Below are 27,820 nucleotides of genomic sequence, written 5' to 3'. Positions count from 1 at the left end.
TGGCAAAATGTGTATATATTTATACTGTATGGCATGATGTTTGGATATCTGTATACACTGTGGAATGGTTTATTCAAGCCTGTTAACATACGCATTATCCCACATACTTATCATTCTTTTCTGTGATGGCAATATTCAAAATCAACTTTCAATAATTTTCAAATATACAATAGATTGTTATTAATTATAGTCATGCACAATAGATCTCATGGTCTTCCTGTCTAACTGAAATTTCATGTTCTTTGACCAACATCAAAAAGATGAAAGATAAAAAGAATGTTGGCAAGAATGTGAAGAAAAGGGAATTCTTGTAAACTGTGGGTGGGAATGTAGGTGAGTACAGCCATTATAGAAAACAGTAGAGAGGTTCCTCAGAAAATTAAAAATGGAATTATCGTGTAATCCAGCAATCTCACTTCTGGGTATGGCATATACCCAAAGGAAATGAAATCAGTATATTGAAGAAATATCTTCACTCCCACGTTCACTGCAGCACTATTCACAAAAGTCAAGGGATGGAATCAACCTAAGTGTCCATCAACGGATAAATGGATGAGGTAATGAATACACATGGAATACTACTCAGCCTTGAAAAAGAAGGAAATCCTCTCATTCATGACAACATGGATGAACCTAGAAGACACTGCATTAAGTGAAACAAGCCAGGCAGTTTCTCTTTAGTATTAATGGTAATTTATTCTAGATGAATTCCCTTTTTGGATCTTTTCACCTCAATGAGTTTCAGAGAAGGGAAAGGAGCTGTAAGCAGGAGTCTGCAGTCTGCAGCATTTTCATTGCATTTATCTTGGGGTATCTGAATGATTAATGCACTGGTCTGTCTCCCTTCTCTGTCCAGAAGCTCTTAGAGGTGGAATCCAAGTCACAGTCACCATTCTAGCACATTTTAGGTGTGTCATAAATATTCATAGGATAATATTTTCACTAAAGATTGGAAGGCTGAGTTGGGTTGAAGGGCTCTTCAATGCCTTGGTCAACTTCTTGCTCAAGAGGTCTCCTCCATCTGAGATGAGCACTGCCTGAAAATAAATATTAGTAGAAACAGGAAACCTCATGCTTGGTCTGCTCTTTGGTGACATGGAGAAATAGAAAGAGCCACACTGGCTGCTTAAGATGGTGACACTGACCAGCCTCAACCCCTAAAGACTGTGCATGAGGTAACCTTTATCTCCAGCTCAGAGGAACTTCAACCTCAGCTACCACCCATTTAACAGATGTATCCAGAGCAATGGAGCTCATCACTGAGCCAGGAGCTGGGGAGACTGCAATGGCCATTACAGATTTAGTGCCTGTTCTTGTGGACTTTACAGTGGAGGAGAGAAGGTGGATGATGAATAACTGAATGTCAGACAAGAGCAGGAGGAGCATAAGGAGGGGATGGCAGTGGCTATAGGAGTAGACAAATGAATCCTCAGAAAGCAAGGCAGGCTGATAGGAGAGGACTTCACGGAGGAGGTAGCATTTCATCTGAGTTATTCTGCAGAGGGAGAGGAAAGGTTGTGCACCAAGCAGAGAGAAGGGCATGTGCAAAGGACTTAGGGTGGGGAAGTAACTCTTCATCCAAGGAGCAGAAGGCCAATAGGAGAGGGACCTTGGGCAGAGGAGTGAGGAGTGTTTCATGGAGCCTAAAAGACAGGCAGAGGTTTGCATCCAGTGGACCTTTCCCCATAATCTATCAGACCTGAGATGACACTCATCTACACAGGGGATGTACACATAAGGGCAGGTGGGTTCAAATGATGTCAGCCACATCTACAAAATGAATTTCAGATTAACTAGAGAATAGCCACATTTTGGAAGGGTTTTGCAACTCACAGACATGGAATGGGGTTGCAATGAGAGAGTCATTTGCTTGTTTTCTCTGTGAATATTTACTGAGCATCTATTAGGTGCCAGGCAGTGAGGACACAAAGTTGAGCAAATACAGTGTGGTCTTATCCTCTTGTGGGGAGTGTTGAGTAGAGAAAGACAGTAAGTATGAATAAGTCATTTATATAATAAGGAGAGTGTGGTAAGTGTTAGGATGGAGGAAGCGGAAACCTGGCCCACCTCGGAGATCTGGAGACCTTCCCCTCCATCCCCTCCAGCAGTGCAAAATGTTCACAGGAGCCACTCTTGGCACCAAGTGCTTTGCATGCTTTGGTTCTGACAGCCAAGATGCTGTGGTGCTTTCTGTAACATTTGGCTACGTGGAGCTCTGGGACTATAGTGTCTTGGGGAAGAAAGAGCCACTTCCAATGCCTACCTACGTCTCTTGCTGCTAATCAGACACCTAAGTTTGGACCTAAGGCTAAGTGGAAAATTCCCTGGGACCATTTCCCCAGAGTGAGATGAGCCTGTGTTTCCGTCTCCACCTCATCCCTGAGCTATGCATTCAAACCTAATCTCCCTGCAGCTCTGTAGCTGATCCTTAGAGACTCTTTCATTTGCACAAAAAAAAAAAAAAAAAAAAATGAGGTGGAGATGGAAATTGTGTGTCAACTTTTAATGAGCCCCCAGGTGTCAGTGAAAGTCCCATGGCTTGTTCACTAATAAAACTTAGAATTGGCTTCCTGGGGATTGTTATGCAGTGGAGTTTGGCGAGTTGTGCAGACAGTTGTCCCACTGGGATCTTTAATACCAATCAAGGCTCTAACCATGTTCTTCTCTGTTGTGTCTACCAGAAAAGATACCTGGGGGCTTTGAGCGATGGGCACTGAGAGTCTTAGAGCAGGGCTGGAGGTGGCAGGTTCAGATACATTTTACTAATTGCTTGGTTTGGAGACCCCATGACATCACTTCAATTGTATGCTCCAGGGGCTTTTCTTCTTCTTAAAACAGAGACCAGCTGATCACCACTGTGAATTGTTCGTTTCTCTTCAGTCTTGTAAACACAGATTAATGATTAGGGGGAGACTTGTAGCGTAGTCTGGATAGTTCCTTGCTTCACAGCACTGACTCATATCAGACAGACTCAGGTTCAATTCCTGGCTTATCCACTCCCTGGCTGTGTGGCTTTGGTAAAGTGAATTGATCTCTCTGTACCTCCATCTGCCAATTGGGAGGCTAATGTTAACAGCACCTGCTTTCATTTCAGTGTGCAACTCTGGACTGGACTGTCGGATCACGGGTGCATCACCCCACACATGAGCAATCTTGCAGGGTCAAGGGCTTGATCTGACTCACCTTTGAGTCTATAGTGCCCAGGTCTTTCTGGCCCAAAAGCCTCCAAACCATCCCCTGCTGGTCAGGCTGGGTATTAAGCCCTGCGTCTGGGATTTGCACTGACTCCCACTAAGCAATAATGGAAGAATTGACAAAAAACAACTCCTCCCCCACTCCCCCACCTGAGGAGCGGGACCAATGGGAAAAGATCAGGAACAGGCCAGCACCTGCGCTCACCATTCAATCTCAATAGACTCACATTGGGAGTTATACCTGATGTAAATGACGAGTTGATGGGTGCTGACGAGTTGATGGGTGCAGCACACCAACATGGCACAAGTATACATATGTAACAAACCTGCACATTATGCACATGTACCCTAGAACTTATGTATAATAATAATAAATAAATTAAAAAAAAATAGACTCACGATCCTTCAGAAGCTCTCGCACTTCTTGCCGGCAGCGTTCCTGGTATTCTGGGTGCTTTGCGAGGTGGTATAGGACCCAGGAGAGACCATATGGCCTGAGGGGCAGCCAAGCAAAACTGGGTTTCTGGGCTGCTTCAGCACCAGAGGGTGGACAGCACCCATACACTGAGGCTCTCGGGAGAATGTAGGGAGGGGGAGGATGGGCAGAATGGAGTGACACAGGGTCCACTCACCACGTCGCTGGGATGGAGAGGCCCCTGTGCCCACTGTAGTCCCACACTGAGACCCTCACCCCCAAACATGAAGGTGTCAGCTTCTGCTCTTATGTCCTCATCAGACAACTCCTTCCCGTCTTCATCCTGGAGAGAAGGCAAGACAATACCCCTGCCCCAAATCACACCAGCTCTGGGGGCTCTTGAGTCAAACCTAAAACAATTTCTGAAGATCCATCCTCCTTCCAGAAAACCAAGCCCATCGTGCACTCCTAGATGTCTCTTGGTAACCACCTTCAGAGCCCACCAACCACGGGCTTTCCCGCTGAATTCTCCTATTTGGCCCTGCTGGGAAGAGTCAATGACCTATGAATATTATCTTGTCTCTGAATAATGAGGACTTTTGGAGTGAAACATTACTGGCAACCTGGGTTACAGCATATTTCAATGGCAGTTTGGCTTGGAAGTTAGAAATTGAGTATTGCTCTGAAGATATTTGCTCACATTCTAGAGTGGTAAACTCAGAGAATCCTTCTTATCTTTCCAGAAGGCATCTGGGTTATAAACCTATAACACCACCACCTACGTTATAAATCTATAACACCATGCACTTACGGGCATGGACATCTCCCTGGAGAGGAGTAGATTTTACTCCAGAACAAAGCAAACATTCTCTCTCTCTCTCTCTCTCTCTCTCTCTCTCTCTCTCTCTCTCTCTCTCTCTCTCCCCACCCCCCCCTCTCTCTCCCATTCTCACACTCACCATGGAAGGAAGAAGGGGCAGATGTGCTAGCTATCCTATGTAAGCTCCAAGATGTATAATGTGGGGCCCCCTCTCTGCAGTGCATTCTGGTGTATTTACAGGTAAAAACATTGTGCTACCCTAGGAGGAATATGGGAATGGAGAGCCAGCTCTACAATCCTACTCTGGTGGCTGCTATTGGCTGTGAATGATTAAAACAGGCTGCTATGATCCAGGGGTTTGGTGCATCTGTCATCATAGATATAGACATAGACACATAGATATGCATAAAAATGTGTCAGACTGACTTACTAACATGTAAGTAAAATCTCAGGCTCCTCACTATTTCAAACTTAGCGGTCCCCTGCCAGCTGAATTCCACAGAGTCATCTCTCAAACCTATCTCTGACCTGTCTTTTTCAAGCATGTTCCATGGCTCCCACTGCCCTCTGGATCAAGTCCAAGTTCTTTCATTTGACATTGGCATAAATCTCCACTCTGTGACTTGAATTCACATCCCAGAGAAGCCCACCTTGCTCAGCAGAAGCACATCAATGAAGTCCAAAGTCTTGGACTTTGCCTTGTTCTTGAGGAAATCATCAATACCCTGAGTGTGGAGGGTTCGGCGCCGCTCCTGGATGATGGCATCTGTGAAGTCATGTACCAGGCGGCAGGACCTGCAGAAGCGCTGCCCATCAGGAGTGAGATGATACAGGAAGTCCGTGTGCAAGAGAATCTGCTGGTTTCTTTTTTCTACAAATGCACTGAGCTCCAAGATAGTGGCAATATATTCACTGGGCTTCCTGCATGAGGGAGGTAACAACTTAACATATGCAAAGTCCCAGGAGCACCTCTCACCAGCAGCTAGAAGTTACTGTCCACCAGGAAATTGAGTATCCGGAAACAGCCAGGAGACTTGACTCTCCAAACTCCCTTCTCTCCAGGCATCCCATCTCTGAGAGCTGCTTCCATGCACCTAGGTACCCAGAGCATAGCTTGGACACCATGATTCTCTCCTGTCTCTGCCACCCAGTATCCAGTCAGGACTCTTTTCCTTCCAAAAACTGTTCACAAAACTCAGACCTCACTGTCTTCCAGCTCTTTCTGGCCCAGCCCCCACCATCACCGACTTGCATCCAATGTCAGCTCCGTGTCGTGTCCACATGACAGGCAGACCTCCACAGAGCTCAGTTGTGACTGCACCGGTCATCGGTCTAACTCCCTTCAAAAGATTCCTGGGAACCTCCTGATAAAGTTCATGCCACTTTTCCTGATTTTCAGTGTCCTGAAATCTATTCCCTGTCTACTTCCACAACCTGATCTCTACTGTCTGCTGCACACACTTGCCTCATCCTAGTCTTCTTGCCTATACTCAAATATTTCTACCTACTTGAAAGGACTGTACTTTCTCTCTCCCCTTCCCCATCCTTCAAAGCCCAGCTACGACACATAGAAAGTGCCTTCAGAAAGACACTTCTGGTTACCCCAGTCAGTCATCCTTTTCCAACCTACTCCCTTGGGTTCGTGGCCCAAGTTCTCAGGCGATAGGAAAGGACTCACTCCTGACAATTGCTTTCAAAGTTGAAGACACATTTCTGCAGACTGTCCAAGGTCATAAGGCTGAGGTGCTCAAATATGTCCAGTCTGGCGCTGCTCTCCGAGGCCAGGCGCTGCCACTTGTCCTGGCCAGAGTAAAAACAGAGTTGAAGCTGGGAACTGCCTCCTGTGAGTGCCTTCCCAGACCCAAACACCAAGATGGATCCCCTGCAATCATCCTCCTGGTCCTCTGCCCCAGGCACCCATCCCCAGGAAGGACCATCTTGGATAGGACTGGAAACTGTTACTATTAGGAGATAAAGACTCATGGCTGGGAGTCGAGAGACCTGGGTTCAAGTCCCAGCTCAGCCTCCTATGGTCTGTGTGCTCTTGGTCAACTTCCTGCACTCCTGTAGGTCCCATCGATCAAATCTTCAGTAACAATTAAGACAACATGCTATGGGGCCTGATAACTAGGGTGGAATCACTGCTCCACCACTCCTAGCTCACTTACTATCTGTTTCAATTTTGGTGAGCTCCCTAATCTCTCTGGCCCCCAGTTTTATCACCTGCAATAGGGCAAAACCAACCACAACCTCACACAGTTATTAAAATTAAATTAGAAAAAGTGTATCCTGGAGCTGGAAAATGGCACTGTTTCTGGCACATGGTGAGTGCTCAGTAAACGTTGGTTTTACTCATCTCCATTGCCACAGATTCATTTCAAAAATATCCCTGTTGTGGGAGAGGAACTTTACACACTGGGGCCTGTCAAGGGGTTGGGGGCGAGGGCAGGGAGTGCATTAGGAGAAATGCCTAATGCATACGGGGCTTACAACCTGGATGATGGGTTGGTGGGTGCAGCAACCTACCATGGCACATGTATACCTATGTAACAAGCCTGCATGTTCTGCACATGTATCCCAGAACGTAAACATATATATACACACATATATATTTATATAATTTATATAAATTATATATATATACATTTACACACACACACATCCCTGTTGTGAAAGGGACTCCTCCATCAGATCTGAGCATCTCTCTGGGTATGCCAAGAATGCCAGACCTGTTTTTCTTACTTGGGCCACTTCTCAGAGTTGTTTTGCAGACAAGGCAATGGCTCCCCCTGGACCAAAATCAGGCTTGCTTATGCTTGCTATAAAAGCAGATTCCCTAAGCCTAGTGCTCCTTTCCTCCCATGCAATGCACTGCATGAGCAGGCAACTACTGAAACCTCTCTGTGGCACCCCGTGGGATTTGGGTGGTTTGGAGAAATGATGCAAACCAAGAACATACTGCTTGCTATGCCATGAGTAATAAATAGCCATTGGTCTCTGACCCAGGACTCTCATATCTCCTGGCAGAATCCATGAAGTATTAACAAAGCTAGCTTATCAGCTTGCAAGTAAGTAAAACATCCTAAGCACTTCACAAAATACCGACTCCCAATTCTTCACTTCTCCCTGTATTCACACTTTGCACTATGATTTTCCAGCAACTTCTATTAAGACATGGAGCCTGTTTTATGTCCGTTTGAGTCTGTGCAGACCTAAGCCTGGTTGAACTTTGAAACATTGCAGAGAGAATGTCCAGAGACATTGTAGTGTCCTCACAGTCTCTCAGAACCCAGTCTATGCCATGTGAACAGCAGGTGCCTCCTGGAGGCAGAGAAACACATGGAGAAAAGTCCAGGTATCACAGCTGAGGCCATCCTAGATTAACCTGAAGCTAGTGAAGCTCCAAACAAACACGTGAATAAACTGAGCCAGGATCAGCAAAGCTGCCCACCTGACCCACCTGACTTGCTCATGTACCAAGAGTGATCCCATCCACATGCAGAAGAACCAGCCACCTGTCTCACACACTTGTTAGGTATCATAAACCCTTATTGCTCTAAACCAATGAGTTTTGAACCGGTTTGTACTCAGCAATTGTGACTACACAAACTTCACCTTTACTCTCTTGAGTTTGAAGGGTTTCTGTGAGAGAAACATGGAAACTCACACCTCTGAGACCTACCATGTGCCAGGGACACGATTCCATTATGTCATCTTACCACCTTTTAAGTAGAGATTATTATCCCCGTTTTACAGATAGGGAACCCAAGGCTCAGAAAGGAAGAGCATTGGCCCCAAAGCACAACCAAAATTCCAGACCAGATATGCCTGTAGTCCCTCTGCCCTGAGGCTCCAGCTGGGACTCAGAGTTCAAGGGACTCACGTGCATGATGTTCACACTCTTGTTGAAAATCTTCATATAAGGCTTCAGGATGTTGAAATGGAAGGCAGGAGTCAGCATGCGACGGTGGTGGCTCCACTTGCCACCACCACTCAGCAGGAGCCCATCCCCTAGCAGGGCAATCAAGAAGAGTGGTCGAGGGCAGCACCCTCCCTTATCCCTAAAGGATATCCCCAACCCCACTCACCTGCAATTACTCACCCAGCCAGGTCTTCATGAAGCCATAGAAAATCATATTTTTGGGTGCAACAGCAGCTGACATGATTGAGGGCCTTCAGGGGCCGTGGAGAGGGGTAAGAGAAAGACTTTGAGTATGGAGGAATGCTCCCAGCCAGGGGTGTGTACTTCCACTTTTCCCACCCAGCATAGCAGGAAGAAGTCCAAGGGTAGAGGAAGAAAGGAGGATGGTGGAGGAAGGAGAGACTAGACCAGGCTGCAGCAGCACAGCAATAACACAGTATGCTCCAGCACACAATGACATATCTCCTACATGGTCCAACATGTTCTGCAATACCTGAGCATAGCTCAGCACTCTACAGAATGCATTTACAGGGATCTAGGACACCCTGTATGTCCCCAGCACTCTCTGCTATCTTCTGAAATGGATCTGGGACCTGGGATATTGCCCTGATATGTCTTAACATTCGTGACATGGCCAAAATACACATGCCAAACCCTAAATGACACAACATGCTCTCCCATGAGCCTGAGATGGTGTAATGTGACCTCTGTGTACTCCAATGATGGGTCCAGATAACTTTTAAATATGATGCCATGAATGTCCTAAACATGGCCCAGGCGTAACCAAGCCTATTCTTCAGGCATAATTCAAATCTACCCTAAGACCTAACTCTACTAAGACTCAAATAATACCTCACACAGTTCTCAAAGAGACCCTGGGTCCTACACCTTGGACAAGCACCAAACATGGCCAAGACATGTGAAGCAGGATAAAAAGACAACCTCACACTACATCTCAGACAAGAACCAAAAAGACTCTGACATGCCCCAAATGTCCTCAGCCACAGCTGAGCCCCACACATGATGACTTCTCTATGTGATCAGGTGGAAGCATATACCAGATACAATCAAATATAATGTAGAAAACACAGGCTATCTCGGACCCTTGGGAGAAAGGTGGGCTTTCTGATAGGAATTGGGCTTCTGAGACTCATCATTGATACCATATGAAAAGGCAGAGTGACACAGAGAATGGTAAAACCAAGAGGAGACAGATTCCCAGTGATGTGGATTGACACCTGGATCCAACTATGCCTGAAAACCACTCTCTCCAGACTTTATGGCCCACTGATTCTCTTTATTTGCTTAGACCACATGGGCTTGAGTTTCCATCACTCGCAATTGAAAGAGACTTCAGCAGCCAGAGAGAGCTGAGGACCTGCCCAGAGTCACTCAGCATCTTGAGGTTACAGCCATAGTTTCTGTGGGATGCTGCCCCTGCCCCTGTTTGGCTTGGCCTGTTCAAAAACAGGATGAGCAAAGGGAAAGAAAGGGCCCCAGACTGGGGTGGGATCTCCTACTGGAGATTCCTGGGGCCTGGAGCAGGAGAGCCATGAATAGGTGGATGAGTGACAGAACAAGGTAGAAGGAATAAACTCACCAGAGGTGAACATCACATAAATCGCAGCCCAGATTCTCCACCAGCCTCGAATCCTCCTAGTGTAGTAACTTAGGGACAGCCAAGGCTGATGCCAGGTCTGGTAGGGGGATCTGGATACTAATGATGTCCACTGCATCACCCTTCCCTTGCTTTAAAATCTTTTTACTCATTTTTCCAGCAACCCCTCCTCCAGGAAGCCTTCCAGCCTGCCCCAGCAAAGACCTTGTTCTCTGGGTTGTTGCATCCATCTCCTTCTCTCGATTCCTGACTCCACAAAGTTTGAGCTGTCTCTGTCCGCATCCATTTCCTCAAGCATGGGGGGCTACTTCGAGGACAGTGCTCTCAATTGAGGCTTCTTGGGCCCCCAGTGGTGCCCAGCACAAAATGGCAGGGACAGATGGCAGTGGACGGAGGAGATGCTGACATGGGGGTTGGTGAATACACAAAGGAAAGAGGAACATGGCTGAGAGAGAAGCAGGAAGAGGGGCCTGGACCCTGCAGGGCCCACATGGAAGCTTGGGGGAAGAGAGGATAGAAGGCCTCGGATATTTTGCAGCCCTCATCATCCCAAGCTCTGCATGGGTACCTGAGGCACTGGTGATAGAACGGATGATTTCAGGGTTGCATAAAATGAGGAAGGGGAAGGTAGGACCCAGCCACAACTTAAAGCCTTGGGTGGCCACCAGCTGGACGAACTTCTTTATGCCCTCTTCCATGGGGGTGACCTGAAAGCAAGGCAGAGGCCGTCAGCCCTTGTGATGGTAATTCTAGGTGTCCTGAATTAACTATGAATTCCATGTGACTGAGCCAAGAGATGCCCAGATAAAACATGCTGGTAAAACATTATTTCTGGATGTGTCCATCGGTGTATTTCCAGAAGAGATTCACATTTGAATAGGTAAACTGAGGAAGGATGATCCACCTCCCCAGTGGGAGTGGGTGTCATCCAATCCTTTGATGGTGCGGATAGAACAAAGAGGCAGAGGAAAGGGTGGATGTGAGCTCTCTTCTGGAGCTGGCTCATCCATCCGCTCCTGTCCTTGGACATGAGAACTCCAGGTTCTCAGGCCTTTTGGGACTCCGACTGAATTTACACCACCAGTGTCCCTGGTTTCTGGCTTGCAGATGCTATATCATGGGACTTCTTGGCCTCCATCATCACATTTTCCAATTCCTATAATAAACTCTCTCTCTCTCTCTCTCTCTCTCTCCCCCTCTCTGTCTCAGTATATGCATGAGAGATAAGAGGAAGGATATCCTGTTAATTCAGTTTCTAAAGAGAACCTGAGTAACGCAACTCCCCACCAGGAGCCACAGCAAGTTTCCCCCCGCAGCCTCCAGATGTGGTACAGCCTCTGCCCTCAGCAGCGTGTCTGGATTCTGAACAGCTGCAGAGAATCTCTACTGATCCCTGCTCCTTCTCTCTTGGAACTGTCCCCAAGATCCAAAGATAATGGCCAGGCACAGTGGCTCGTGCCTGTAATCTCAGCACTTTGGGAGGCCATGGTGGGCCGATCACCTGAGGTCAGGAGTTTGAGACCTGCCTGGCCAACATGGTGAAACCCTGTCTCTACTAAAAATACAAAAATTAGCCAGGTGTGGTGGCTGACACCTGTTGTCCCAGGTACTCAGCAGGCCGACGCAGGAGAATCACTTGAACCCAGAAGGTGGAGGTTGCAGTGAGCCTAGATAGCACCACTGCATTCCAGCCTGGGCAACAGAGCGAGACTCTATCTCAAAAAAAAAAAAAAAAAAAAAAAAGAGAGAGAGAGATCCAAGGGTAAATACCAAGGCAGAGGGAGAAGGCAAGCTGTCTGCTCAAGAGGATATATTTTCTCATCTTGGAAATGGTTTCAACCTGGGGACGGCCACACGGAAAAGTCCCCACGGAAGGAGGTTTGTAGACAGCAGTATGGCCTCAGGACGTGTCCCTGTGGCTGGTTCCCACATCCCTCTCACATCCCGGCTGGTCTGCATGGGCTGCTGCTGTTCCCACACTGGGGACCTTCCGTTCTCAGCAGCCTCCAGGACACAGGAGTGACTCTAACTGTCCACAGTCAGCCCCTCCCACAGGCCAGGCTCCGTGCTAGTGCATCGTGTACACCCTCCACTGTGCCCGTGGACACGCCCATCAATCATGCCGTTTACAAGTGAGCAGACAAAGGCCATGTCCCTCAAATGGGAGAGCAGGTCTAAGTCAGAGGCCAAAGTCTGCAGAGTCAAGGGCAGCTTCTGAAAAGAGCAGGGAGTGACCAGCTTTTATTCAGGCAGGCAACAAGGCTGACTGGGACATGTTAGTGAGGAAGAGCAAGATAGGAGGAAGGCATCTCCAGGAAAGAGGCAGCGGGAGACTGCCCACACTTCTCTTCTGGCCCTGCTGCATAGGGAAAGGGGCTCAGAGCTAATTCCTGTGGGAAAGCAGCAGCCCAGAGATGGACAGACACAAGCAAATGGGCCAGGCAGGGAGCAGCCCCTGGACAGTGGGCTCAGGAGGCCTCAAGTCCAGCAGTACAGAAGGCGCAAATGCCAGGAGATCTTTGCTCTGCGCACCCACACCACGCCCACAGGAGCCCCTGAGAGGTGCAGTAACACAGGGAAGACAGGCAGGAAAAAGATCCAAGCAGGCTGGAGTGGGAGGAAAGGGAAGTGAGAACGACTTGGGGTGGTACAGCAGAGGAATGAGTGAGTGAGGAGAGGAGTGAGTGAGGAGAGGAACGAGTGAGTGAGGAGAGGAATGAGTGAGTGAGGAGAGGAATGAGTGAGTGAGGAGAGGAATGAGTGAGTGAGGAGAGGGATCAGTGAATGAGGAGAGGAATGAGTGAGTGAGGAGAGGAATGAGTGAGTGAGGAGAGGAATCAGTGAATGAGGAGAGGAATGAGTGAATGAGGAGAGGAATGAGTGAGTGAGGAGAGGAATCAGTGAATGAGGAGAGGAATGAGTGAATGAGGAGAGGAATGAGTGAGCGAGGAGAGGAATCAGTGAATGAGGAGAGGAGTGATTGAGTGAGGAGAGGAATGAGTGAGTGAGGAGAGGAATGAGTGAATGAGGAGAGGAGTGAGTGAGCGGGTAGAGGAATGAGTGAGTGAGGAGAGGAATGAGTGAGTGAGGAGAGGAATCAGTGAATGAGGAGAGGAATGAGTGGATAGAGGAACGAGTGAGTGAGGAGAGGAATGAGTGAGTGAGGAGAGGAATGTGTGAGTGAGGAGAGGAATCAGTGAGTGAGGAGAGGAATGAGTGAGCGAGGAGAGGAATGAGTGAGTGAGGAGAGGAATGAGTGAGTGAGGAGAGGAATGAGTGAGTGAGGAGAGGAATGAGCGAGTGGGTAGAGGAATGAGTGAGTGAGGAGAGGAATGAGTGAGTGAGGAGAGGAATCAGTGAATGAGGAGAGGAATGAGTGAGTGGATAGAGGAACGAGTGAGTGAGGAGAGGAACGAGTGAGTGAGGAGAGGAACGAGTGAGTGAGGAGAGGAATGAGTGAGCAGAGGAATGGGTGAGCCATCTCCCTCTCTTCTCTGTGTTCCCAGACCCCAGCCACCCTCAAAACCCAGCTCCCTGAACCGCTTTCCTGCCCCTCAGAAACTCCATCCGCCCTGAGATCCCAGACCTGTCCTGCTGCCAAACTCACCAGGCCCTGGTGTCCCCAAAGCCAGTTCCATTTTGGGGACCGCAGGAAACACTGGAGGTGGCAGCAGTTGTCATAGAAGGTGTAGGTCCAGGCCAGGACACGGGCCAGGATCCAGGAGCCCCCAACCAGCAGCTGGAGCAGCCACGGGGATGCTGCCACGGGCCCGAGGCCCAGCCAGGACAGGCTCAGCGTCAGCATCCTGAAGGGGAGACGGGATGGAGGGTGAGACACTGAGGCCCAGGGAAGGGCCCAGGAAGTTCCAGGGACAGTGGAGAGGGGCAAGGAAGGGCAGTGATGGAGGCAGATCAGGGAAGGGTCTGAGACGGGTAAACAAGAGCTGAGATCTAAAGTCCAGAAACACCCAACGGAAACCAGCAGCCAAGTGGCCTCCAGTTACACAGAAAGGGAGAGATTGAGGCTCATTAGAATCCAGAAAGGCCCAGCCTGAATCAGTGGGAGGTTGCCAGGGGTCCGGTTACCAGGAAATCACATTTCCCAGGTCAGTAGCCTGGACCCACCCCAGCCTTGGGCAGTGCCTCTCCCCATCCCAGGCCAAGATCTTCCAGCCCTGCCACCCCCAGCCTGGCACCTTCTGTCAGGACCAGCTTGTCCCACACAATCTCCTCTCCCCACCTGCTAGGAGGTCTTTACCTCTGGCCCCTGATGTAGGGAAGGCTGTGGGAGGCTGGGTTAGGCTGGGCTGGGCTGGGCGAGCCAATCCCCATAGCCTGGGTGTGTCTTCCGTGCCTGGGCAGCCAACCAAAACCTGGCATCAGGCCAACTGGGTGCAGAGGATCCAGCTGAGGGTGACACAGCATGGACTCTGGTTCTGCAGGTCTCAGCACCTCCCAGGTGGGTGAGAGGGGATCTTGAGGTGCAAAGGTGACTCTGAGCCCCAAAGTTGACAACCACCCTGCCCTTCCAAGGCCAAGGGTGTGGCAGATAAAGGCATGAACTTGAGAGTTCAGGCAGCAGGTGAGCAGGGCCAGGCCAACCCTTGTTCCAGATCATCTTCTGAGCTCCTCTCCACGTGTGGTCCAGGAGTTCGCTCTGCACCATTTCTCAGTGCAGACTTAGGAGATTCAGGGACAGAAGCTCCTGGCCTCTGGCTTCACAGCCTGGCAGGAGTTCAAGTCCTGCCTCCAGGTAACCCAGGGCCTGGGTCGAGACATGACTGACAGGAGCAGGAACAAACTACCTAACTGTGCCGGGGATTACCCGGTCTGATTCCAGAGATAAAGAGCTCTGCTGGAGGAGAATACCTGGAGGCTGGACTCAGAATAGGACAGAGATGGGGCATGGGAGGTAAGGCTGAGAGGGGCCATGAGCAGATGGGGCCAGGGAGGGCCGAGCCAGGAGACCCTGAGTGGAGTCCTTATTCTGGCCTCTCCTTGCTCTAACTGTGGGCAGTGAGCCCCTCCTGGACTCAGGCTTCTCATCTGGGAAATGGGACGTCAGATGAGGCCTTAGAGGGGGACAGAGGAGGGATCACAGGAAAATGGGCCTTAGACGGGGACAGATGGATTCTGAGGGAGCCTGAAAAACAGGGAATGAAGGGAAGGGGCTGGCAGCTAGTACTTTAGCTGCTGCGTGTCAGTCTCTGCTCTTTGCAAAAGACAATATGCGATATTGCAATATCCTGTGGGCTGGACTCTACATAAAGCACGCCTACCCTGTGCCAGGTACTCTGTATACATGTCGTGTACCGTGTGCCAAGTGTTCTATGTAAAGTGTGCCCAATGTGTGCGGGGCGCTCTACAGAAAATCTTGCTTCTGTGTTCTCGGTCCTCTACATAAAGTGAAATTTGTGCAGAGTAACTTATGTAAAGTGGACTTACTCTGCGCCTACTGCTCTGTATAAAGCACACCTACTGTGTGTCAGATGCTGTACATAGAGCATGTTTACTACGTGCCTGGTGATCTATGTAAAGTGCACCTACTGTGCGCCAAGTGCTCTACACAAAGTGTGCCTACTCTGGGTGCTGGGCACTTTTCATAAACTCTGACTCCGTGTGTCCCATACTCTACATAAAACACACCTACTGTGTGCCAGATACTCTACATAAAGTGTTCTTTCTGTGTATCGAGTGCTCTACATAAAGTAAAATTACTCTGTGCAAAGTTCTTGACATAAAGAATGCCTACTGTGTGCAGGGCACTCTCCACAAAGCACTCCTACTGTGTGGCAGGGGCTCTAGGTAAAGCATGCCTACTGAGCTCCACCTACTCTAGGTCAAGTGCACCTGCTCATGTCAGATGCTCACCTGCATCACCGTGCCCAACGCCTTCACACCAACCTCCCCTCGGTTCTCTGAGCCAGAGCCCTGGGATTGTTGGAGAGACCCGAGTGATGGCATCCAGAGAAGGGAATGTGTCCATTTAACACAAGGGCAAACTGAGTCTCAGAAAGGGCAGGCCTCTAGCCCAAGTTGCAGAGCTCACAGGAAGCCAGGTTTGTGAGACCCTCAAGCCCAAACCTTTTTCCTCTGCCATGCTGTTCTGCACCCATTCGTTAGGGTCAATGTCATATTGATACAGGGACATTAATAACGAAGGAATCTCAGGCTACGTAGTGGCCCCGGAGGGAAAATATCTGGAGGCCCTTGGATCAGCACGTGGCTCCTCCTCCCACACGCAGAATGCTCCGCCCACAGACCCAGGGCCCCCCTCCTGGCTCTCCCTGGATCCTGTCCAGAACTGCCCTGCGGGGTGGACTCAGGAGAGGGGGTGCTTGAAGGAGGGGGCTCCTAGCAGAGCTACTGAGAAGGGGGATGGGGAAGACAGCGCTCCTGACACTGGCTGGGTGTTGGGGAGCCCCCAAACCTCCCCCACCCCACCACCACTACCAGCTCATTCAGCCAAGGGATTCAGGCAGCTGGCCCTACAGCCTCAGTGGGGTAGGGTGCATCCCCCAAAATCCCCACTTCCTCTGCAAGGACAGACCTCACCTGCTGGCGGTTCCACCCCTATTAGGCTCAGGGAGCAAAGTCAGAGTTTGATGAACCAGGCGGGGTTCTAGGGACGAAGAAGAAAGCGTCCTCAGCGGCTAGAGGGGCTCCGCTCACTGTAGACCTGCTGTGTGCCTGGGATGAGCAGGCAGCCTAGAGCCGGAATGGTGACCACCACCATTTGCCCACATAACTCACACAGCCTGTTTTAAGTCCTTTAAGTATATTAACCACCTTGTTTTCCATTTTACAAATGAATCATTAAGCCTGCAAGATATTTAAGTGACCACCTATAGTCGCACAGCTGGTGGAGCCAGGCTGGTTACCCACACCACCCACCCAGCCTCACACTGTGCCACCCCCACCACCGGGCTGTACTCCTTCATATCTGTATGTGGGCGTTTCAGTAGCACTCGCCTCACATGGCTGTCGTAATACTTAAAACAGACAATGCAGGCAAAATGCGCAAGGCAGACTAAAGGCTCAGCAAGTGCAACTCGCTGTTCCTGCTGTTGCTGTGGGTGCTGTGTAAGCTGGATATGGGGTCTGACCCGGATCCCGCAGCGGGCAGAGACATGGCCTTGCACTGTATTGGAGAAGGGCCCCAAAGGTCCACCCTGCCCTCACCACCTGCTCTCTTTGGCTGTAGATTATGGCTAGGGGAGCAACCTCCTAGACACAGGAGCCTTGGCCTGAATCCAGAAGAGTTATCTGTGGTGAAGCAGCAACAGGAAATTTGAACACCTGGTAGGTGTTAAGGCAGACTCACAGGTGGATTCTTCCCGGGGAGATGTCAGCTGTTCTGTGTCTGGGAACTGAACATCCAGGGAGCCCAGCCGCCCATCCAATGAACACGTGAGCTCTGCAGAGCCCAGCTACTGCATCCCGGATAGTCTCTGCTTGAATGCTCCGCAGCATGGAGACCTCAGCGTGCATGCACACACACACACACACACACACACACACACACACACACACACAGCCTATGCCTTTACAGCAGTGGTCCCCAACCTTTTTGGTACCACGGACCAGTTTCGTGGAAGACAACTTTTCCACAAACTGTGGCAGGGAGAGGAGAGACAAAGATGGTTTCAGGATGATTCAGGCGCATCACATTTATTGTACATTTTATTTCTATTATTATTACATTGTAATATATAATGAGGTAATTATACAACTCACCATCATGTAGAATCAGTGGGAGCCCTGAGTTTGTTTTCCTGAAACTAGATGATCCCAAGTGGGGGTGACGGGAGACAGTGACAGATCATCAGGCATTAGATTTTCATAAGGTGTATGCAATCTTGATCCCCTGCATGTGCAGTTCACATTAGGGTTTGCACTCCTATGAGCATCGAATGCTGCCACTAATCTGACAGGAGGCAGAGCTCAGGCGGTAATGTGAGTGATGGTGAGTGACTGTAAATACCGATGAAGTTTCGCTCACTCACCCACCGCTCACCTCCTGCTGTGCAGTACAGTCCCTATCAGGCCACAGACCAGTACCTGTCTGCTGCCCGGGGGTTGGGGTCCCTTGCTTTACAGAATATTAGAGGGTAGATACTCTATGGAAATGAGCCTCAAACTCAACCAGTTCGAAATCAACAAGAAGGGGATCATTTAAAATGCATCTTTCTCTATGTGCACACATTCAAGGGAGGCAAGGTATGAGGCTAAGAGAGTGAGGTACAGAACAGCAGGTATGTCTGCTAGATATTCACAGAAATGAGGTGGACAGTGCATAGAGGCATACACTTCTATCCATCATATTTGTATAAATAAACTCTAGCATGAGTAGTTTTAAAGCTTAGAACATAAATATTTAGGGCCGGGCACAGTGGCTCATGCCTGTAATCCCAGCACTTTGGGAGGCCGAGCTGGGTGGATCACCTGAGGTCAGGAGTTCAAGAACAGCCTGGCCAACGTGGTGAAACCCCATCTCTACTAAAAATATAAAAATTAGCTGGACATGGTGGTGGACGCCTGTAATCCCAGCTACTTGGGAGGCTGAGGCAGGAGAATCGCTTGCACCTAGGAGGCGGAGGTTGCAGTGAGTCAATATTGCACCATTGCACTCCTGCCTGGGCAACAAGAGTAAAACTCCATCCAATTTAATAATAATAATAAATGTTTATGTACATATAACTATTTATACGTTTATATATTTCACTTGTGTGGTTTGTTTTCTCCTCTGTGTGTACAGCCAGTAATCCTCCCAGGTCTCCACTCTGTGGGACCCCACAAAGCTCCCACTTCTTGGACTCTGTGCTCTGGGAGTGTGTGGGATGCACCTGAGCCACAGCTCCCTGCAGGCTCAGAGGCCAAGGAGTCCCTGGGTGGCTGCTGTCTCTGGTCCTAAGCCCTCTATGGAATAGGGTCTCTACCGGAATAGGGAGCTGGGACCAGAACAGCAGGTCTGCCACCTGGCTGTGAGTCTGTCTGCCTTCTCAAAGCAACCCTTCTAGGTCTTGGGTTTCACAAATGCCTACCTGAATCCCAAGACACTCCAAAAGTCACTTTTTCCCGTGGATGGCTGTGAAATTATTGTTGTTGTAGGGGGATCCAACTGGGGGGGACCTCCTATCCCACCATCTTGCTGATTTCACTCTTACAGAAGTCTTGAAGCCAGACAGTATACGTATTCCGACTTTGATCTCCTTTATATAATTAACTTTTTCTATTCTAGGTCATTTGCATTTTCATATAAATGTTAGAATCAGCTTATCAATTTCTACTAAAGCTTTCCAGCAAGTTCTCGCATGACTCAGCTTTCAGCTTAATTTTTTCTTTTTGGGAGAGTGAATTGGGGTCCCGCGATTTTATTTTCCTTTTATGTTATGCATCAATGTTTGTAGCAGAACTATTCATAATAGCGAAAGAGTGGAAGCGACCCAAATGTCTAATAATGGATGGATGGATAAACAAAATACGGTGTATCTATCCAATGGAATATCGTTTGGCTGTAAAAAGGAACGCAGTACTGAAACTGTAACATAGATACTAACACTGTAACATAGATACTAATGCTGTAACATAGATACTAACACTGTAACATAGATACTAATGCTGTAACATAGATACTAATGTTGTAACATGGATACTAATGCTGTAACATAGATACTAATACTGTAACATAGATACTAATGCTGTAACATGGATACTAATGCTGTAACATAGATACTAATACTGTAACATAGATACTAATGCTGCAACATAGATGAACTTTGAAAACATGATGCCGAGTGAAAGAAGCCAGTCAAAATAGTATGTGATTCCATTTATATAAAATGTTCAGAACAGGCAAATCCATAAAGACAGAAAGAGAAAACAGATCTGTGGTTGTCTAAGTCTGGGTGGAAGCAGGCAATGGGGAGTGACTGTTAATGGGCATGGCGTTTATTTTACAAATAATGAAAATGTTCTAAAATGAATTGTTGCCATGGTTGCACAATTCTGTGACCATACTGAAAAAGCATTGAATTGTACACTTTACATGGATGAATTTTTGGCTGTGAATTATATCGGAATAAAGAATTTTTTTTTTTTTTTTTGAGACAGAGTCTCACTCTGTTACCCAGGCTGCAGTGCAGTGACGCAATCTTGGCTCACTGCAACCTCTGCCTTCCAGATTCAAGCGATTCTCGTGCCTCAGCCTCACGAGCTGCTGGGATTACAGGCTCCCGCCACCACACAGGCTAATTTTCGGGGTTTTTTTTATTTGTTTGTTCTTGGTTTTTTGTTTTGTTTTGTTTTGTTTTTTGAGACGGAGTCTCGCTCTGTCGCCCAGGTTGGAGTGCAGTGGTGCGATCTCGGCTCACTGCAAGCTCCGCCTCCCAGGTTCAAGCCATTCTCCTGCCTCAGCCTCCCGAGTAGCTGGGACTACAGGCGCCTGCCACCATGCCCAGCTAATTTTTTTGTATTTTTTAGTAGAGACGGGGTTTCACCATGTTAGCCAGGATGGTCTCGATCTCCTGACCTTGTGATCTGCCTGCCTCGGCCTCCCAAAGTGCTGGGATTACAGGCGTGAGCCACCGCGCCAGGCCAATTTTTGTATTTTTAGTAGAGACCGGGTTTCGCCATGTTGGCCAGGCTGGTCTTTGACTCCTACCCTCAAGTGAGCCACTGGCCTCCGCCTCTCAAAGTGCTAGGATTACAGGCATGAGCCACTGTGCCCCAGCCAAGATTTTTTTTTTTTTTAAGATGGGGTCTCACTATGTTCGCCAGGCTGATCCCAACTCCTAGGCTCAAGCAATTCTCCCACCTAGGCCTCCTAAAGTGCTGAGATTACAGACGTGAGCCACCGTGCCAGGCTTGAATATATATATTTTTTACAAAACAGAATTTCAGATGTTTTTAAATCAATAAACCAAATACTTACATCTGAGAAAAAAGAAAAAAAAAAAAAAAAAAAAGACTGGTTTGAGTAGCTGAGCTCAGTGGCTCATGTCTGTAATCCCAGCACATTGGGAGGCTGAGGCAGAAGATCGCTTGAGTCCAGGAGTCTGGGGACAGCCTAGGCAACACAGTGTGACCCCAATTCTACAAAAAGTAAAATAAATTAGCTGGGCATGCTTGCACCAGCGTGTAGTCCCAGATACTTGGGAGGCTGAGGCAGGAGGATCACTTGAGCCTAGGAGGTTGAGGCTGCAGTGAGTTATGATCACACCGTAGCACTCTAGCCTAGATGACAGTGAGACTCCGTCTCAAAAAAAAAAGAGACTGGCTTGAGCCCAGCTTCGTATATACCACTTGTATTTGGTGAGAAGTTGGATTGTGCACCTAATTTTATGGCTTTATGAAGAGAACACACCTAGTCCAGGATGAACATGTTGGATTGTGTCCTTACTGGGGCTCAGCAGCGAGTGAAGACTTATTGTCTCAGTGAAGAACAGTGATTTCTCACCCTAACATATGAAACATTTCCACTGTGAATCCCCTATTGTGTCCTGCAAGTTCTTATGCAGCATCTTCATTTTCCAGTCTCTCAGAGCACCACGGGGTCTGTTGGATTTGGAGAAATAAAAATAAAATCCTAAGGCCCCCAATCAACTGAGCAGCCATCCTCTTGAACACAGAAACCCCAGAGAAATCTTAAAAACTGAGTTCCCAGCTATGATGGGAGGGGAGTTCGACTATGCCTCAGTATGTCCTTTCCTGATTAATCTTTAACCAGAATTCTCTCCAGTCCTATCTCCTTTGAGACTGGAATCTTTCCATCCTTTGCAGGAGCTAAAGCCTCCCTGGGCAGAGAGGTAGCAGTGAGCCCTTGTGTGCTGGAGGAAGAGGTGGAGGCTGCAGATTCCGGAACGCCCCCTGAAGCCCCGCCTGGCCTCTCCAGACGCAGAGGACAGCCCTTCCAGGGTGGTTTCCTGGGGAGACCCATGGGAATGACCTGCTGGGAAGGCCACTGCAGGCATAAAGCTCACAGCACCAGTTCAAGGCTCCTACGCTTGCCTGCAGGTACCCTCTGAAAGCACCTTAAAAGGGGCCTTTTTCTGCGTTTTCCTTAAGACCACTTGATTGAAGGCAGCCCCAGGTGGAGGGGAACCAAGAGGATATGGGTACAAGGGCAGAGTCAGAGAGTTGTGGATGGAGCTGCCCAGCCTGCAGGTGGGGTGCAGAACTGGGGAGACGGGGAAAAGAGAGAGATCTCAGCCTTAGGTGGCTGCCTGGGGTGGTTTTTTCCCACGCAAAGCGCCTGGCTTTTCAGCCAGCCCAGGTGCCCGTTGCAGCTTATAGGTCAGCGGTCCTCAACTGAATGTGATTCTGGCCCCCAGGAGACATTTGGTCATGCCCAGAGATACTCCGGTTGTCAGGACTTGTGGGGAGGGGGGGATTTTCCTACTAGCATCTAAGGGATTGAGGTAAAGGCGCCGCTAAATGGCAGACAATGCACAGGACAGCTCCCACTACAAAAAATGATCCGGTCCCAAATGTCACGAGTGCTGAGATTGAGAAACCCTGTGCTAGGTGTATTTTGTCTCCACTGTTGTGTCCTTGCTAACCTAGTTGCAAGAGGTAGGATGGAGCTGGATGCATTCCAGTGCTGTGAGATATTTGCTCTGCACCTGTGTGTGAGCCATCCGCAGTGATACCAGAGTAGGCAGAATTCCGTCCACCTGTCAGAGGAGACGGGGGACCCCAGCCTCGAGAACTGTGGCTGCTCCAGCAAGCAGGAGGCAGGATGGTGGACCGTAGGGGTGAGGCAGGAGCTTCCGCAGAGGGGGAAGGTTGGATCAGACTCTTGGTTGGATCAGACACTGTGTTGTGTCATTGCCAGGAATGCTAAGGTCCCTGCTAGGGTTGGAGACCATGAGTCTAGAATGGGGTCAGTGAGTGACATCTGGTACAGAATGATACAAACAAACCAGCTCTGAAGACCAGTATCATCATCAGTCAATGACAATGACTTTTACAAGGTGGACTCTCACAGTTCTCTGGTTACTCCTGTTTTTCACTTGGGGAGAGGAGCCTCAGAGCTGCAAAGTCCTTTCTCCAAAGACACACAGTGAGAGCTGGGGTTTCCACCCTGGGTCTGATGTCTCTGCAACTTGTAAGCATTTCAGAAATTTCTCTCTGGAAGCCAGAGTGGAGTGCGTGCAGAGGACAGGAGATGAGGAGGAGGATGGGGCAGCGGCCCAGGAGAGGGGATGGAGAGGAGCGGAGCAGATGGAGAAGTGCTTAGTAGGAGAGAGGATGCCCGGCAATGGGAGGGATGGGGAAGGAAGGTGGCTGATGCTGGGGGATGGTTTCTGGGTAGGGCTGCTACGTGGTCAGAAGACTTTCCTTCCATGTCATAAGTGTGGTCTTTTCATGTGGAATACGTCATCCTCACTCCAGTAAAGTTCCTCACTGTCTGGGTGATTCTCTGTTGTCCAAGAGCCAGACTGACTCCTCCTGTGTGGCAGGGAGTCGGGGGCAGATACTTGGGGACAATGTCCTAGTGAGACTACTATGGGATGTAATGATGGATGGGCCCATCCAGAACCAAGGATTTCAGAAACTCTTGTAGCAATGTGGCTCACATTATTCATAAAAACATTTCTGTTTTCTTTTATGGTAGAATTCAGGTGCAGAGGTTTGAGTCCATGATATTTCCAGTTTGCGGCTTTTGATTGACATTGGTTTGTGCAAGATCCTTTTCTTATTTCATTTGTTTACCCCCTTTCTTTCACTGTTTCCATTCTTTTCTTGACAGGCATTTTCACATACGTAATATGCACCTTTTGATTTGTATATGTTCTTGTAAGATACACATTGCTTTCTATCTGCATATATTTCTTATGTGACTTTTTTAAAATGGTAAATTAATGGACTTAATTTTATTAGAGGAGTTTTAAATTTATAGAAATATTGATCAGAAAGTATAGAGAGTTCTCATATATGCCTCACCCCTGCATGTGGGGACCTCTCTCCTATTGTTGACATCTTGTATTCCTCCAGCACCTGTGCTACAATTGATGTGCCAATATTGACACATTATTAACCAAGTCCTACAGTGGTATCTCCTATTGTTGACATCTTGCATTCCTGTAGCATCTGTTACAATTGATGAACCAACACTGACACATTCTTAACCAAGTTCTAGAGTAGTTTTTCCTTTTGTTGACATCTTGCATTCCTGTGGTACCGTGTGTTCCAATTGATGAACCAATATTGATGCATTATTATTAACTAAATTCCATAGTTTACATTAAGTTATACTCTTCGCATTGTATATATGGATTTTGACAAATCACATGGATTCATTATTACTATATTAGTCAGAGTAGTTTCATGTAGATGTATTTTTAATGTGACCACATGGAATTATGTTAGAGAGTTCATCCTGTTTTGTGTTTTATTCACTCAATATTATTTTAAAGGTTCACTTACATTACTCTGTGTGCATCTAACTCCTGCCAAAAGCTCTATATCCTTTTGCCTCTATATCTATTGTTTGCCTCTATATCCTTTTACCTGCCTTCTCTCCAATTAGGGACAAGCAGGCTTATCCAACACCCCCACTAAATTAACTGCTGCAGGGAACATTCTCTTACATGTCCCACTGTAAACAGGTTTCAGAAGTCAAGATAGATACACAGTAGCAAGTTTGCTGGTATACAGAGCATGACTCCCATTAAAGATTTTAATTTCCACCATTCTACATGCCCACTAATAGATATTTCTTTTAATATTATTATTATTTGAGATAGAGTCTCCCTCTGTCACCAGCGGGCTGGAGTGCTATGGTGCGATCTCAACTCACTGCAGCTTCCACCTCCTGGGTTCAAGCAATTCTCATGCCTCAGCCTCCAGAGTAGCTGGGATTACAGACGTTCACCACCACACCTGGCTAATATTTGTATTTTTGGTAGAGACGGGGTTTTGCCATGTTGGCCAGGTTTGTCTCAAACTCCTGGCCTCAAGTGATCCTCCTGCCTCAGCCTCCCAAAGTGCTGGGGTTGTAGGCATGAGCCACCATGCCCAGCCCATAGTGCATACGTATTTCTTTCTCCTCATAGTCCAACAAACACAAGACATTTTATAATTTGGGGAACTGCAGGGGTATACAGTGAAATTCCACTGCTCTTTTTCATTTTCCCCTTTCCTCTATTCTGTTCTTCTTTTCTTCCTTTTGGTTTCCTTTTTTTTTTTTTTTTTTTTTTTGAACATCCGTTCATTTGTCTGAGTAACTCCTGTGCATCATCTTCTCACATCTTTTGCTCATTTTTGCATTAAGGTACCTACTTCTTCTTGATATAACCGGTTTCTTGTTTGTTCTAGATATTATTCCCTTGTCAGTCTTTAAGAAATTCCCCACACAACATGAATGTGCTCCTGTCAGTTTTAGACAATGCAAATATCTTTTCCCCATTTCCCATCTACCTGTTAACTTCATCCCAGAAATCCTTTGTTGAATGGAAGTCCTCAATGTTGGTTTTTTGTCACGTTTTAAAAATCATATTAATGATTGTGCTTTGGAAATGTTGTTTAGGAAGTCTTTCCTCAAGCCTAGATCACAAAGTTATTCTCCTATACTTTCTTCTATTAAATTTATACTTTGATATTTGGTATTTGTTTTTTGAATCCAGCTGGATTCCTCCTTTGTATGTGCTGTTAGGCAGAAATTCAGATTTACTTACTTTGCTTCATAAAATGAGCAGTTTTCTCACTACAATGGGTGAACAATCTACCTTTTCTTCTTGATTTGTGCTAGTACATTTATCATGTACTATATTAGGTTTTGAATAATGCAGGGTTATTTTCTGAGATTTCCAATGAACTTGCTCAGATCTATGTCTGTTCCACGTTTCATAATTTTAAAAATGACTATGACTCTATTGTGTGTCTCAGCATGTGGGAGGGAACAGCTCTTCTCTTGATTCCATTTTTATAATATTAGTATGGTTTTGTGCTAACATTTATGTATTGTATGTATGTATTTATTTGAGACAGAGTCTTACTCTGTCACCCAGGTTGGAGTGCAGTGGTGCCACCTCCACTGATTGCAACCTCCACCTCCCGGGTTCAAGTGATTGTCCTGCCTTAACCTCCTGAGTAGCTGGGATTACAGGCGCCCAACACTATACCCGGCTAATTTTTGTATTTTCAGTAGTGATGGGGTGTCGTCATGTTGGCCAGGCTGGTCTCGAACTCCTGGCCTCAAGCAGTACATCCTCATCAACCTCCCAAAGTGCTGGGATTACAGGTGTAAGCCATCACACCAGCCTGACATTTATTTTTCTGAAGGAATTTTCAAATAGTTTTTATCACATATATGGTTGATTCACTGGAACTGTAAACACAATTGTATTAAAGTTACTATTTGAGTATGAATTGACATCATTAGCACATCAAGCCATCCCACCCAAGACTAAACTGCTCCCCATATCTTCAGATAATCTTCTACATGTTTATTAGTATGGATTTAAGATTTCTCTTTGAAGGTATGGGATGTTTTGGGTTAATTCCTAGATATTTTATAGTAGAATTTTTCAAAGTATGATATGAGGACCTCTGCAGGGTGGTCCCTGAAGTCTTAATTTTACTAATTATATGTGAGAATATATTTTCATCATATGCCTCAACTAAGACATCATATTGCCACAGACTGAATAAAGAAGCATATGTGAGCATCAAGCTCTTTCCCGCCAAGCTGGCACATACGATGTTTTTCCTAAAATGTCGAACAAGGCTACTCATCACATGGAATGCTTTTTTCTTAATGTGGTTATTTGCCTGAAAATGTTACTTATATTTGTAAGCATTAAAGAAACAGGAAAGAAACACAAAACATGGCTTGGTGGTTAAAGACAGGTTTACATCTAGATAAAACCTGAGAAGGACTTCTGGCCAATTTCAGTCAGGAGCACTTTCTCTTACAGACTAAGAGTTTATATTGGTTTTAGGGTGAGGGACTTATTACAAGCTTGGAATGTTCTGTGTGGGGGAGAAGTTTTATGGCAGGATTGGAATGTCTCTGGGAGGAGGGGAGGTTATCTTGGGGCTGACATCTTTCTGGCCGGGTGGGGGTTTTTTGAGGCTGGCATCTTCCCAGCCGGAGGAGGCTTATCTAGGGGCTGGCGTGTCTCTGATTGGGGAGGAGTTCGGAATATTTCTGGCTGGAGATGTTATTTGTGGTTTATGGTTGTACTGACCTTAGCCATTAGCTTGACACCCTTTGGATTTAGGTGAATTTTAGAATGAGGGGCTTGTCCAAGATAGTGATGCTCCTGCTCTGTCAATATTACCATGCAATAGGTTTATTATTGCTCTTTTAAATGTACTAGTAACTCATATTTTAAATAATTTTCAATTTTCATTTCCAATATGGTAAAAATTGATCTAAACCACATAAACAAAAGCCCTTTAGAGTGCTCAGCAGTTTGGGGGTGTAAAGGAATCTTGAGACATGTTTCTTTATATTTTTCTTTATATTTCATGCATTTGAAATTTTGCTTAGGAAGCCTTTCCTCATGCCTAGATTACAAAGGTATTATCCTACACTTTCTTCTACTAAATGTAAAGATAATGGCAAAGACTGCAATTACTTTTGCACCAACCTAATAGTTTGTGTTGCTGTTGGGAATGTTCTTTCTTTGTATTCAACTTATATTTATTGGATGTGATACTAGGAGGATTACCAGGATTTTTGCCAGCTGACCTTGCCTTCTGCATTACTGGGCTCTGTTATTGTTCTAATAGATGATGTCATCATTCTTTTATCTTTTTCTAGGTAGATGATCTCATCTCATCCCTTCCAGTCCTTAGATACCTTATTTCTTTTTCTTGCCTTATACCATCACTCATGACT

General features: G+C 47.1%; 1 protein-coding gene across 1 annotated transcript; it reads right to left on the bottom strand.

Moving 5' to 3' along the window:
* Positions 1-557: 557 nt before the first annotated feature.
* On the bottom strand, positions 558-14,207 carry LOC105494514 (cytochrome P450 4F11-like). The gene is made up of 10 exons (XM_071085930.1): positions 14,166-14,207; positions 13,577-13,775; positions 10,538-10,676; positions 8,532-8,585; positions 8,313-8,440; positions 6,108-6,229; positions 5,080-5,350; positions 3,827-3,952; positions 3,594-3,688; positions 558-1,037 (listed from the first exon to the last, which is right to left on the bottom strand). The coding sequence occupies exons 2-10, from the start codon at positions 13,772-13,774 to the stop codon at positions 1,004-1,006; spliced, it is 1,167 nt and encodes a 388-aa protein (XP_070942031.1). The 5' UTR covers position 13,775; positions 14,166-14,207; the 3' UTR covers positions 558-1,003.
* Positions 14,208-27,820: the final 13,613 nt, after the last annotated feature.

The sequence above is a fragment of the Macaca nemestrina genome, chromosome 20 (genome assembly GCF_043159975.1).
Source record: "Macaca nemestrina isolate mMacNem1 chromosome 20, mMacNem.hap1, whole genome shotgun sequence".
Classification (NCBI taxonomy): domain Eukaryota; kingdom Metazoa; phylum Chordata; class Mammalia; order Primates; family Cercopithecidae; genus Macaca; species Macaca nemestrina.
The sequence above is the reverse complement of the archived record's forward strand: the minus strand, read 5'-3'. Positions and strand labels throughout refer to the sequence as shown.

Coding starts and splice junctions, on each gene's coding strand:
- LOC105494514 (XM_071085930.1), bottom strand. CDS start 13,774: ATGCTGACGCTGAGCCTGTCCTGGCTGGGCCTCGGGCCCGTGGCAGCA. Junction 8,586..10,537: donor TTCTATCACCAGTGCCTCAG/GTACCCATGCAG, acceptor CAATCATGTCAG/CTGCTGTTGCACCCAAAAAT. Junction 5,351..6,107: donor TTTGAAAGCAATTGTCAGGA/GTGAGTCCTTTC, acceptor TCCCTCATGCAG/GAAGCCCAGTGAATATATTG.